General features: G+C 35.0%; 1 protein-coding gene across 1 annotated transcript; it reads right to left on the bottom strand.

Annotated features, from left to right (window-relative positions):
• Positions 1 to 275: 275 nt before the first annotated feature.
• On the bottom strand, positions 276 to 12,470 carry LOC110450698 (coiled-coil domain-containing protein 28A-like). Its single transcript, XM_021498332.1, has 7 exons — positions 12,360 to 12,470; positions 8,639 to 8,763; positions 8,027 to 8,176; positions 6,920 to 7,019; positions 5,249 to 5,309; positions 4,930 to 4,952; positions 276 to 3,902 (listed from the first exon to the last, which is right to left on the bottom strand). Exons 2-7 carry the CDS (start codon positions 8,715 to 8,717, stop codon positions 3,881 to 3,883), a joined length of 435 nt encoding a protein of 144 aa, XP_021354007.1. The 5' UTR covers positions 8,718 to 8,763; positions 12,360 to 12,470; the 3' UTR covers positions 276 to 3,880.
• Positions 12,471 to 15,134: the final 2,664 nt, after the last annotated feature.

Genomic DNA, 15,134 nt, shown 5'->3' with positions numbered 1-15,134 from the left:
TCTATTATCTACAAAATTTACATACACAAAAACAAACAAAATTTGTTAACTTCGGTCTGAAGTAGATGCTACCAGAGGAACACTAAGGACATCTAAGGTAGCTCAAATCACATACAATACGAAACAAAACAATTTATGAAAGAGCATATACACAAACTTCATGTGTAACTATAGATAAACCTTCATATACAGGGATACATTTATATACTGATATACTTTATTGGTACAATTATTTACAAATATATAAAAACAAAAAAACTAATATGATACCTGTCTTTTTTTTTGGCTAAATCTACGGGGGTGCAAACAAGAGGCCCAATGGGCCTGTTCCACTCACCATTGAACCATGTTTTCTTTACTATAATCAAACTGTGACCTTGTTTATTGCAAAAAATTTCCCTGGGACAAATAGTTTACCACAGAAGATACTAGGAGCAAAATGTCAAAGATTGACAATTTGGGAACTTTGAAAATGTTTGAAAGTTTGTCTATTAAAAAATTATCTCCTTTTTCTTGAAAATTTTAGAGGGCTTATCATTGGTCACAGGCCAGAATTTTGCAAAAGTAAAAAACTTTACAAGAAACACACAGAAAATGCATTTTTTCATAAACTCAAGTTGATCCTTTTTGCAAGGTATAAACTACAAAAATATATGATGTTATTCCCCTGCATTATAATAATATTAGCTAATATACAATCTTAAAACAAATTTCACTGCCTCTTATTATTCGAATCGAAGCAGTACATTTCATTGGATATGTACCATGTGTCGTAAACAATTTCAGGAGGTACTAATGGTGACAGAGTTAAGTAGAAATTCTGCCTGGGGTTGTTTCCACTGTCCCCCATTACAGCATCGCTTACAGTCATGAAAGGAATGAAAAGCATATAACGAAGAATTGAAATACTGTATACCGGGAAATTTTCACCCTTTGCCAGAATAATCCATATTTGCCCAGTATCAATTTCGCCCTTCACATTTAATTACTATTTATATTATGTTGTTTACTTAAGTTCACTGTAATAATAAATCTGCACTCATTACGGTGGGTGAAAAAGGCGAAAGATAAACTGCAGCAAAAATTTCCCCGTATACAGTATTTGAAAAATACCTTGATTATGAATTACAAAACAAAAACGCATGATTTGAAAAAAACATTGTTTATCGTAAAAACAAACCAAGCTTATAGGCCACGAGAAAAGAATCTATCACAGACATTCATGAAAATTTGAATGAATAGGAATGAATGATATGGAAAATTCACAATCATTTGTGTGAAATGTGAATGAAAACCAATTGGTAAAATAATACACAAGAAATTTGCATTATCATTTTTCAACAGACTTGAGTGAAAACCCAATAAAAGTTTCAAAAATATTACTGTAAAATGTGAATACTGCAAACCTAAATTTGATAATAAAATATGTTTTGATACTGTGAAAGAAACAAACAATAAATCAGATTAATATGTGTGAGATACAATTCATTTTCAACCAATTTCAAAATTCTACAACATATAAACAACGAAATGCAAGATATTTACACAGAATTTGTAAACTTTCCGAGACCACATCCTGCACAAAGCAGTCACCTGTCCACAATGACCTGTTTTTCTCTTGCCCATCAACTAGTCGCTGTACACAGGTTTTACAGTACTGACTTCCTTGACGAATGTATTGGAAACAGTCAATTCATAAGACTGCCGGTCACTTACCACCTAATTGTCTGGCAAACCATCATCTGTATACAGTAAAACTTCATTATATAGGGGCATTATATAGGGGTTTGGTGATATATTTGGGAAACGTATTGTAAAGAAAAAAGGAAAGCGGGACATTAAAATATGTTGAAGGGAAACAGAATGACCCGACATGAGGGGCATTATATCAAGGTTTTACTGTATAATACATATTATAATGACAAAATTTACCTTGTGACTTGGAATAGTTGTTTAACACAGGTTTCATAGCATTCACTTACTCCTTAGACCACAACCTGTGTATAGCGACCATCTGTTCAAACAACTAGTGGTCACCTGTGTTCTGACCAGTCACTATATATACAGGTGTCCCATTATAACTCATAATAAGTTCATAATTGGGTGGTCGGGTGGCGCAGTGGATACCACACTTGCCTTTCACCAAGGCAGTCAGAGTTCTCCCCAATCAGACGTGAAAAAGCATGGGGTCACCTGCTTGACCACATGGGTTTTCTCTTGGTACTCATGTTTCCGCATTAGGACCTCCTTGAGTGCGTACAGTAACAATAATGTTGATTGAACAGATTTTAGTCGAGGAGTTAACGAGAGCAAATATGGCACAGGTTGTTGAACTGTGGCGAAAGTTACCTGGCAAACAGTAATCAATGCATATACTTGCTTTCGCATGTCATGTGGATATTTTTGAAATCATTTACTCAATGCAAAAAAAAGGTGAGCATTTCCAAATCAGGAAAATGTCCACTTTTACAGTAAACAATATCTATGCAGTCATTTTAAGAGGACTAACACTGGCGTCGAACCCATGCCTACCAGCGCTCAAAAGCTGTCCCAACTCTCAAGACATTGTAGCCAATGGTTGGATCCAGATCAACTTAAGACAAATGCATGAATCAGCTTTTTTTTTTTTTTTTAAATCAAAACAATTGTCACATATAGAATCACATTAATCAAATAGCAAATGAAAAACAAGTCCAGGCTTAGGTTTCCCTTAAGTTTAAGCTTAATTATTACCTGATAAAAAAAAAAAAAAAGCTGCATATTACAATGATGAAAAAATAGAAAAAATAAAAAATAAGTAAGAAAAAGTAAAAAAATTAATGAGATAAATGTACATTTTAAATTATTGTGTATACAAATGTTCATGTACTGGTCATAACTGCAGAAAATATCACACATTTCATTTTTCATCATTAAAAGTCTTGATGTAACATAACAAAATAATGTACTGTACTTGTTTTCGATGTACTTCAATACGACCTTGTCACAGAAATATCATCATGATCCCCAAAATATAAAATTTGAATTTAAGTGGCTTTTAAACCAAGGAAATGTTATGAGGTATATAATGAATTATATAATGCTGAAACATCTCCAAGGGAGATAACTCTAACACAAATTATAAGAAAAATCTGACAGGTAGTATTTGCCCTTTAATATGCAGAAACCCAGCACCTGAAATTTCTAATATTCAAAGTTCATAGTTTATATGGTGGCTACTGTTACATTTTATTCTTTCTCAATATATTCAGTATGAATAAAACGTCCAACTCAAATATACCATGATCCCTACCTCATCCAACCCCTGAGTATTCTTACACCCTGCATCCATAAGGGGGTCATAAGACAGGTTTTTCAGTATTTGCATTAAGATTATGTTGGTGAAACTTTAATTAATTCTCGACTACATTGATGTAGTCTGTTGCAATCTGTACACGTGTGTTTTCCTTCATAGCATAAATTGCAAATAGAACAAAAAATAAAAAAATAAATAAAGTCATGCTCATGATCAGTGACACCCAAAACAATTTGAGTGAATTTCATGGAGACTTTTGGAAAGCATGTCTACAGATCAGTTAATTCTCATAAACGAAAAAGAAAAATCTTGAAACTTTGCTTTAATTTTTTTTACAATTATTAAGTTTTTCAAAACAATGTTATTTAAGATGTCATAATGAAATGAATGCATCGATAATGCTGAGAAACAAATGGTGACTGCATTTCAAATTTCTTTGTAGAAATTTTATGGTAACTGTAATACATGAATTTATTCCGATTTGTTGCATATGGTAATTAAAATGAAGAACATAAGGGTTGTTTTTGATTGGTCGGCACGATGAGGTATTGGCAGCTGTTTTATGACTTTCTGTCTGCCATCTTTTCATTCTTTCTGAATCCTTTGTCTGAATACAGCTAAGGAAATATCGTTGTCAAAACCAAGTATTCCATGTTCATACTTGTTTGAAGGACAAATGTTTGAAGTGTCTTTCTAAAAATATCACAACTACTTGTGTCCCCTTGGCCTAGCAATAATCCAGACCAAATTTAATCAAAATTCCTTCAGCAGTTCTTGACTTGTAAAACTTTAAGAGTAAAATTTGATATCGGATGACGGACTGTGCACCATTGCATAAGCTCACTTAGATGGGCTAAACACAGAAGAAAAATCACAATAAAATTGAATATAAATATAACAGGAAAGAGAGTAGTGTGCTTCCACTGCATCTTTGCTAGCCAAGTGTTCGCAAGTGGAGTGTATACGAAGATGTTCCACCGGGGATCAACCTGCGATCCCAGACTTCTTAGTTGGATGCTCTACCACTGAGCTTAATCCTTTCACCCCTATGTAACTTTAGTAGACTCTACCATGCATTGATCTAGATGAGTCCATTATGGTCTACAGTGGTGAAAGGGTTAAGGGAAATTCCCTTTTAAGCGCAGAGCTAGAAGGCGACCGAAATCCTAAGTACAATTAAAATCTGCCAGATAAAGAAACTGTACCTAATCTAACGGTAAACTAGGAAATGTTCAACCCTGTGTTACTTTCATCGTTGATTTCACATGGGCTGTAATTCTATGACATAGAGTGAGTAGCTTTATAATGACAAAAGATAAATTTTGCAGTCGATTCATTCAAATATCAGCCGGTAGAAATCTTACAGATCACACACAGTATTTTATAAATGAAATATCTCAACTTGTTCTAATCATATAGCAACTTTATAAAAGAAGTTTAAGCTTGTTTCATAAGAATCATTCGGAAGTGGAAAAGAGTTTGATAGTCTATTTATCACTACTTAAGGGGCAATTTACTTGGCAAATTATCATAATAGACGTTTTAAAATAATTTTACACGTTACTTATAAACAAAATATGTTGCAGCATTATTTAAGTGCATAACAACCTATGATTTTGTTCTAAAAAGGATACATTGATGAGCTAATGGCGTGGAGCTGCAAAAGAGAAAAACACAACCCTGATCAAAAAATAATTACACATGTATATAATACATTTTATAATAAATATATTATTAATACAATCAATTGAGATAAACAATTTGAGGTAGATAATTACATAAGTTTTACATTAAAATATATATGTAAATAAAATTGAAAAGCCTCAAAGTCTGAGTGATCTGATTATTTCCGTTTTTTGGGTTTTTTTTTTGTTAACTGAACACTACATGAGCAAACAAAATATTTGAATAGGCACAGTGCCAATATGTCCTAACACCATTTTAATATCGTACCTGGTCTATAAGTTTGCCCATTTTGTCATTACTTGCTGTCTTTCCTTCTTCTGTGTCCCTCCTACAGTGAAACAAGAGGTACTTGTGTTATTATGGAATCAACTGATCTTTTCATACAGACAAGATCAACTAATCAGGATCTTCAAATTTATAAATTTTCATACAACATGCAGAAAATTATGAAATGTTCTATTAAGATCAAGGTAAATTATAAAAAGTTCCATTAAGATCAGGGTAAGATACAATATACTGTATAATGGTTTGGTTTGTTTGTGTTTTACATTCTATTAACAGCTATGGTCATTTAAGGGCATGCCAGGTTTTGGTGGTGGAGGGGAATTCCAGGGGAAAAACCACTGACCTACAGCCAGTACCTGGCGACTGCCCCACGTAGGCCTTAAACCTGCGACCCAGAGGTGGAGGGCTAGTGGTAGCAGAATGCCAGACGCCGTATCCACTTGGCCACCGCGGCCCCATAATGGGTAATTGACGCAGGCTTAAAGTTTTGCAATTTTGGCCCAAAATTAGAAAATTAAATTTATATGGATTATAATTTCCTGACTGGACACTCAGCATATAAAGTTTCAAATAGTCAAATGAATACCCCTTAATTTTGACAGCATATTGAGCACTGCAAGTAAGTGTATTTTGTTAAACTTGTCCTCAACAAAACTATTAGATTGTGATGTAACATATTTTCAAACATAATTACTCTTTATTCTGCAGATCATATTTTAGAGATCACATCTTTGACCCGTGAAATTACGAAAATATAATCCTCGCGGAAATATCCTTCTGTACAGTATTCCATTAAAAATTAACTTTAAACTAGACGTGACCATCAAATGCTATTAAATATAAAGTTAATAGATTACAGTTAATATCACTCTGAATGAGTCGATGTCCATGAGCTCTTTTTTTTCAAATGGATTGTTTTCATATTCATATATTTACATTCTGTATGCTTAGACCCATTGACAAAAATTACATTCATAAATGCATAACACAGGTGTTCATAGAATCTCAGCACGTGGGAACTGATAGTAACCTGATCACACTGCGTAGTAATACACTACAAAAACTACTCACTCGGAACGACCGACCTAGATGCTTAATTCTTACATCTTAAAATATTATTGAACTGTGCTTTGTGAAATATCCACGTATTCACGTGTCCTGTGCTACAAATAAACATTGAATATGGAACTACATTTTGTTGTGTTATTGTTGTTGACGGTTGCTAAGATCTCTCACGATAGTGTCACATTTCCCCGCGAAAAAACACTGTTCTCGCCACTGCGTTGCACCCGTGTATAAGCAGGAACAAACCCTGTTTATTTGTTTTATTCGTTGTTATATCGATCCACTGAAAGGATTCGTCAATGTAAATATAAGGAATGATATTTATTTTTTCAACATTTATGAGGTCATAACAACAATGGGTTTTTGGACATATTTTACATGAATCGCTAACGCGATTCATTCAATATGTCCATAAACCCATTGTTGTTATGACCTCATAAATGTTGAAAAAATAAAAATCATTCCTTAAGTCATACAAAGCAGAAAGGCATATGGTGGCTACACCCTAACTAAAATGTTAAAAAGATTTTCAAACGAAAATTTATTTCTATATGATCTCTGACACTAAATCGTAGGCTCTACAAATACCGGTGCATGTCCTGAAGTAGTTCCATCTCAAAATGCAGCCTGGCCAGTCTCTCCTGTTGTTCCCTGATGTGGTCCATCTTCTCAAACGTCATACTGCCACCTAATAAAACAATGTCATTTTGACACTTTAGCACAAAAAAAATCAAACTTTCACCTAGGATTTCCTTACCCTACATTGTCACAAACATATACAGGTTACGTTATAGGACAATTATACAGATACAAAGCCATTGGGTTTCATTGTCAGAAATCATTATTTATTAAATCACAGCAGTCATACTGCCATGCATACAATATTACATTGACATTTCAACACAACAAAAAATCATATTGCCACCTAAACATGATATTTCACTAACCATAAATACAAATTCTTTTGATCTGATGATAATGAGGTCATATTACAACAGGGAGGGTGCTTAAGACAGCTCTTTCTCTGAACAAATATCTTACACAACAGAAATCATACTGCCACCTAAACATGAGATTTCACTATGCAAAATAAAACAAATTCTGATGATCTGATGACGTCATATTCCGTCTTTTCGTATTGCAGAGTTATCTGCTCTTGTGAGCAGGTATTGATTGTTACGTCGTTTGTTTGTGAGAGCAACATCATAATTTTTTTGAGAAAACGACGTAATTTTCTCACACAAACAATCAATACCTGTTTACAAGAACAGATAACTCTGCAATACAAAAAGACGGAATTACAACAGGGAAGGTGCTTGAGACAGCTTTTTCTCTGACCAAATATCTTGCTTTTAAATCATTTCAAGAATAAATATAACATTATAAACAGGAATGAAATGTTTCTTATAGCTTTAGCTTTCACTCCAACTTAAAAATGCTTTGTGTGAAATTGTCCTATGCTCCATACATTTGTAATCTTGATGAATTAAAGTCTTCCTACAAATAACATTATTGAATTTTAAAATGGTGTTGACCAGTTTAATAACCTTTACAACCCAATCAATCAAATTTTTCATTCAAAACTATAACATGTGTAAACGTTATTTAAAATAATTTATTCCAAACCCTTCAACACGCCCCACCCAACCCTTCCCTTTTCCCCTTGCTAGCCATGCGACTTTGTCTTATCTGTACCAAATGCCTGGAGTTTTCCCGAATGGAAGTCTTCCAGGAGCTGAAGGAGGCCTTGCTCCATGGTCCGCACATCGGCTACATCCGTAAGGAAGGAATGTTCATTACATGGACGGCTACTACCCACTGCTGGCTTATCTCCCTTTAACACACCTGTACGATAAATAATTATAACCTGGTGATACATGTACATTGTATATGGGGTACTGTAAAAGGTTTTAGAGTGATTTATTCCAGCTAGATAGGGCCCTATATCAAATGTTGTAAATAATTATTTGTTTAGTACAACGCAAGGAGATGGGTTTGAAATCATGAATCACTCTTCTGAAAGCTCCATAATCCATAATCCATAATCGACTCACAATCATAACGACTAAAATCGAAAATGAATAATGAATTCTGTAGTCGATTAACCAGTCTATTGGCTTAACAGACCATTAGTCGACAAAGTTATGTAGTGCTATTTTTACAGTATAAGAGCAATTGATTAATTAATTTTAAAGATTAAAATACCATTTAAGTTTTAACTTGATTTCAAACATGGCCCTAAAATCCATGCTTGAAGTCACTTGATCCTAAAAAACTAAACAATCTAACAAACACATCTTCTGTTACCTTGTTTTGAAGTATTGCTCTCAGCACTGGACTGGATACTGACAGGATAGGTTTCGCTCTTCATCATCCGAGATGCCATGCTGAATGTGGATGCACGCTACTTTTGTGTCATTCTTTTATTAGACCTGGGTGAAAAAAGACGGATAAGTGTAACAAAATGTTCTCTTTCCAGGAGGAATCCAGCTCATTTGACCTAAATCCTGTTCTCACTACAAGTAGTTTCACCCTAAATCCAGTTTGCCCACATATAAATGTTAATTTCTAAGTTATAGATATCAGTTTAAACATGTTGCTAGTGAATAAAAACTTTTTGTTTTTAAGTTTCACAAAATTTGTCGTAAAGTGTGTGTTGTGTGGATATCTGGTTAACCGGAAAAAGACTAAGAAAGACTAAGGAAAACTTAAAATGAGTCTGCATTAATCATACTCTACTAAAAAGACTACAAAAAGTTTTGCTCTGAACATTTTTTAATCAGGCGACAAAATCTAGCATGAAACAAGTTAAGGCAAACGGAATTTTGGATGAAATTACCTGACCCTGTCCAGAATTAACTTGGCCTAGCACAGATTTGTTTAACCATTTCATTCTATAAAATGCGCTTTTTGAAACACAGACCTACAACAAGCAGAACATGTTACAACCTCAAGCAAAATGAAGCAAGCACCACAAACATAAGGAGGCAGGTAGTGTAACTTTGAGCAAGAATGTTAATAGGAGTTTGACACTATATCAATATAACATTCCAGATTAAAAGTATCCTCTATAATTTTTCTGTGTTGTTGTTGTTTTTTACTTTTCCCCTCTATCTGGACTATTATATTGTACATTGTACTGATATAATGTCAAACTCCTGTGAAATGGCTGAATGTCTCTAATATCAAATCTCAAGTCTCGAAAAAATCCCTTTCCATGTATATAATTTATATCCTCCTCTGACAATAATCTTCAAATTGTTGAAATTTGTCAGTATCCTTTAGACTAATAGCATCAGGTGACCAGTTTATAAGACTTAACTGGTAAATTTGCCAAATGAACACATTGACATAATATATCAATATAACTGTAACAGGAAAGGAACAAGAGGCCCAGACGGCCTGTATCGCTCACCTGTTTCTTTTGTTACATGAAACTGACATATAGGTAACTTCAGACCAAATTTGGTAACTAGAACACAAGACATTTTAACATCTCTTAAACGGTTCTGACGGTTCTGAAGATATTGTTGTTTGAAACTTAAAATTTTAATTTTAAAGCTTTTAACCAAAGTTGACATTTGAATCCCGATTTGCACTTAAAGTTGACCTTTGACCTCATTACTGTAATGAAGAAAACAATTCACACAGCTGGTCTTACATAACAAACCTAAGTATCATGACTAGTCCAAATGGTTCTTAGGATATTGTTGTTTGAAGTTTTTAACATATTTGACCCATGTGACCTTGAAAGTAGGTCAAGGTAATTTTAATGAGGAAAATTTATAGCACTCCACCCCAGGTACCTACTTGCTAAATATCATGACCCTGGGCCTAATGGAACTTGAGAAGAAGACTGTTAAAGCTTTTAACCAAAGTTTAAATTTGACCCCAAACTAGCACTTAAAGTTGACCTTTGACCTCATAACTGTAACTGATAAAAAATGTTTGCACTGCTGGTTTACATAAAATACCCAAGTATCATAACCCTAGTTCAAATGGTTCTTAGGATATTGTTGTTTGAAATTTTTAACATATGTAACATATTTAACCGCTGTGACCTTGAAAGTAGGTCAAGGTCATTTTAATGAGGAAACTTTATAGCACTCCATCCCAGGTACCTACTGGCAAAATATCATGACCCTGGGCCTTATGGAACTTGAGAAGAAGATTGTTAAAGCTTTTAACCAAGTTGACATTTGACCCCTGACTAGCATTTAAAGTAGACCTTTGACCTCATAACTAGTGTAATTGAAAAAAAAAATTCGCACTGCTGGTCTACACAACATACCCAAGTATCATGACTCTAGTTCAAATGGTTCTTAGGATATTGCTGTTCGAAATATTTAACATATTTATACTCTGTGACCTTGAAAGTAGGTCAAGGTCATTTTAATGAGGAAACTTTATAGCACTCCATCCCAGGTAGCTACTGACCAAATAGGTCCTAGGTCCTACAGTTCTTCAGAAGAAGTCGTTCAAAAGAAAAAGTTGACGGACGGACGACGGACGCCGCAGTACAGCATAAGCTCACATGGCCCTAAAAATGCACGACCAGACAAGGGCTCGAACCTGGGACCTGTTAAACTCTAGACAGATGCTCTACCAATTGAGCTATCTGGTCGCCGCAATCGACCCAGTCCAGTTCCGCTTCATTCCTCCCTCCTTTATAAAGTCTTCGACCCCGACAACAGACAAGACGGCGTGTCTAATTACCCAATACTACCCAATACCACCCAATACTAACACATACGACCCAGTTATGAACCAAATACTTATTTATTACTGTGAAATATCACCTTTGTAGACGTTATTTTCTTCCATCTGCCATATTTTATCGGGAAATTTGCGATTTGGTGCCGAAAACATCACCGAATTGCCGTGACTATGACCCAATATGGCAGATGGAAGGAAATAACGTCAAGAAATGTGATATTTCACAGTAATAAAGAAGTATTTGGTTCATAACTGGGTCATATGGGTGAGTATTGGGTGGTATGAGGTCATAGTCACGGCAATTCGTTGATGTTTTCGGCACCAAATCGCATATTTCCCGATAAAATATGGCAGATGGAAGTAAATAACGTCTACAAAGGTGATATTTCACAGTAATAAAGAAGTATTTGGTTCATAACTGGGTGGTATTGGGTAGTATTGGGAAGTATTGGGTAATTAGACGCGCCCAGACAAGACCCTATATACCACCTTCTGTGGGTATATTTCGTTAGGCGCCAAATATAACAGGAGAGGAAAAATGAACGACCAGACCCGGGTTCAAACCCGGGACCTTCCGAACTCTAGACAGATGCTCTACAAATTGAGCTTTCTGGTCACCGACGATCGATCCAGTCCAGTTCTGCTACATAACATTCTGCATTAAAGCCATTTTGGTCTCTGTGGAGTATAACATATAGATAGATACAAACACCTTAACTTACCTGGTAAGGTGAATTTGCCAAGTAAACAAAAGTAGAGCAAAATTAAACAGCAACATGCTTTACATTTGTTTATCAACAATGATTTGTCTTAGATATACTTACTTTTACCAAAAATAAACAGATTTAACTTATTTAAGTTATTATGATGATGGCACCGCCTGTAAAATAGCCAGACAAACAAGACCCGATGACAGTCACACGAGTTTGTTAAGCAGACAATGATGGGATGTTGCATATGAAAATAATACATCAATTTTACTTTTCTCATGTACATTTCTATTGTTTTCTAATTTCTAAAGCTACTTTTCCTCATTTTGCTTTTTTTTTTGCTTAATTTCTTTCAACATCCTCGCAGACGTTAACTTAGTATTTACTTTAACTAACCAATAAAAAGCGAGATAAAAAAAACTTCCGTTATGAGCGGAGCGCAGTTATTCGCAAGATGTATAACTTAGTAGGACATTGAAACAGGAGGGGGGTACAGACACAGGTCACTGTTAAATCTTGAGTCAGAGGAAACTCTGACTAGTCGACCCCATGTCATTACCTCTCAATTATTATTATGACTAACGAAATTTGCTAATACAAACCTTATGAAATGAGTTTTAACAAAAGGAAATAGGCCTATACACGACCCAAGACGGATTCCAAAAGTTTTCAATCTTGACAGATGCGAAGAGGAAAGCGAAGAGGAAACAGAAGGGAAGCCACTCTCTCCGATTGCATTGGGTGTGACTATAAAGCGGAACATATCTGCCAGATTAGAACGGAACGAAATTGAATTTTCATTTTAACAACAGGCACATTGTGCCGGGGGTCAGGAAAATACATTAATGAATTCGAAATATCATTTACATGTTGTCTATTTACAGGGGAAATATATAAGGAGAAACTGGTTACTAAACTTTTGACATAAGACGGAATTAAATAGTCATTGTTTATTAACCAAAGAAATTTTAAATGCTTACTTTTGTAAATCTTGATCGCGACTGGTCTCATAACTCTCATACGATATTGTGAATCACGATTTTTTTCGACCATTTCAAAAACACATCAATTATTCATGTCTTATAGCCAATAAATATGTAACACCATTCCATAATCACTTGTTGACGTCACTAAGGGACATATATGCCAAAAAAATACATATTTGTGCATTAATTTAAAAATACTATAACATAATCAAGGGCCTGTTTGTTTATGTGGAACAACCGGGTGGTTGCCTGTATCTAAATGTGTAACAATGCTAGATATTGAATTTTTGTATCAATCATGGCGGGCCTACAGATGTTTATATATATGCAGGCTTGTAAGGCTTTCCTGAAAGTAGTATCAGCTTACTAAATCTAAATATATAAAAATAAATGCAACAATTATGAAACAACTTATTTCAACTTATATTAATCCTTCTTTTTGGCACGGATGTTAGCGCGCGGGGAGTCTTACTGTGGGAGGAACCAGAGTACCCGCGGTAAACCTACGTGCTCGGGCAGATGACCCTAAACCTTTCCGTTCGGAGAATCGGAACCCGGCCGCCTTGGTGAAAGGCAAATGCGCTTTCTACTGCACCACCCGACCACCCAATCAGATTACTAGGTCCAACCTTAAATTATAGACGAACAACGCTGGTCAAACCGGCTCAACCGTTTGGAAAGCGGCCCAAATGTTAGTACATAAAGTATGTACAGTATTTGCAATTATATAGCAGTCAACTCATTATGTAAAAATACATAAATAATTCTAATTGTGATTTTGTATTTTATAACTGTACTTTTGCTTTAAACAATATTTTGCAGTTAATTTCCCCAAAGTTCATTTATATTATTTCATGCTTAAATTGTTTTACCGTCATTTCGTTCACATCTTGCGGTGGGAGTTCTCTGTGTGAACAAATCTTTTCCTAGATTTAACCGCAAATACTCTTTCTATATCTTACAGTTATGGCCTCGTGTGTTGAAACTTTCTTTAATTGCAAATAAGCCTGTTACTTCTTTGTAATATTTTAAAGACTATTTTCTCGATGCCTGCGTATCGTTAAGCTAACCAGGCTTTTACCAGAGAGGCCATTTGTAATTTTTTCGATAGTAGTTTGTAATCGGTGTTTTGATTGGTCTAATCAGCAAAGGTGAAAAATATAAATTTTATAGACTGAATGATTTTCAATATTTCACTGGTAAAGATGTAAGAAATACTTAATCATCTATAATGACTCAAATATATTTTTCTGGTTCTACGGATTGTAATGGTGGTCCAGGGTGCAGTTGAATCTAACGATGTTTGTATTTCCCACGCGCATCGTTTTACATTTGTCCAGGTGGAAAATGAACATATATCCTGCTATATAGAACTACACAATTTTGTTCATTAATTATTTCTCTGAAAGCTTTTGTGGTGTCAGAGAAATGATAAATCGTCAGTATCCGTTCCCGCGCTTGTGTAGCGTCGATCGTCGGCGACCAGGTAGTTCAATTGACAGAAAGTCCATCTAGAATTCGGAAGGTTCCGGGTTCGAACCCCGGTCTGGCCGTTACATTTTCTCTTTCTCGTGTTACAAAATTGACGAGCTTGCCAACCCTTATTTCAAGCATTGGGAGTAGGCATAGCAAGGGGATACCTGAATTCGGGTTGTAAAGAGTTGTGTCTTCGCGGGCGAAGACTTAGAAAAAGGTGGGAGATATTGATAGAGCGTCCGTCTAGAGTTTGGAAGGTCCCGGGTTCGAACCCCGGTCTGGTCGTTACCTTTTCTCTTTCTCCTGTTACACTTGTTACAGTTGGCATTATCATTTATGTATACTAAAAAAAGAAGTGGCCCTAGCACTCATCCGTGTGGAATACCACTTATTACGGGAATCCATTGGGACTTTTCCCAATTCACAACGACTCTTTCTTTCCTTCAAAGCAAGAAAGCTTTTATCTAAGAGGCAAAATATTCAGTAAACCCGTAATTCGCCAGTTTTTTTTCTTTTTTACGGAATCGCAGTATATTTCATTAAGGCATCCATCTTCATCTAAAATATCTTTCAATTCATCCATGACTTTGTAGTACCGTTGATCTGCCATATATAAGTCCAAATTGAGCTTTACTTAAGAGATTGTTTTTTTCTCATATAGGCTATATGACTCATCAATGATTGTTATTTCTAGTTTTTTACAACCAACGCTAGTCATACTACTACTACTACTACTAATAATAATAATAATATTTATTCGGTAAAAGCAAGATACAGGTACAAATATCTCATATGATCACAGATTTCAATTGCATAATAATCACAGATTTATCACAGTATTTAGCTTATCACATCAAAGTTAATATCACAAATTTTGGAGCACTATAATTACAATGTATCTGTTTGACTAAGCTT

Source organism: Mizuhopecten yessoensis, unplaced genomic scaffold (genome assembly GCF_002113885.1).
Source record: "Mizuhopecten yessoensis strain PY_sf001 unplaced genomic scaffold, ASM211388v2 scaffold5459, whole genome shotgun sequence".
Lineage (NCBI taxonomy): Eukaryota > Metazoa > Mollusca > Bivalvia > Pectinida > Pectinidae > Mizuhopecten > Mizuhopecten yessoensis.
This window is presented reverse-complemented; position numbering and strand designations above follow the sequence as displayed.

Excerpts from the sequence above, each read along its gene's own strand:
- LOC110450698 (XM_021498332.1), bottom strand. The coding sequence starts at position 8,717 with ATGGCATCTCGGATGATGAAGAGCGAAACCTATCCTGTCAGTATCCAG. Across the intron at positions 8,177-8,638 it reads GAGCAATACTTCAAAACAAG|GTGTGTTAAAGGGAGATAAG; the intron begins GTAACAGAAGAT and ends TTTATCGTACAG. Across the intron at positions 4,953-5,248 it reads TGGGCAAACTTATAGACCAG|CTCCACGCCATTAGCTCATC; the intron begins GTACGATATTAA and ends TCTCTTTTGCAG.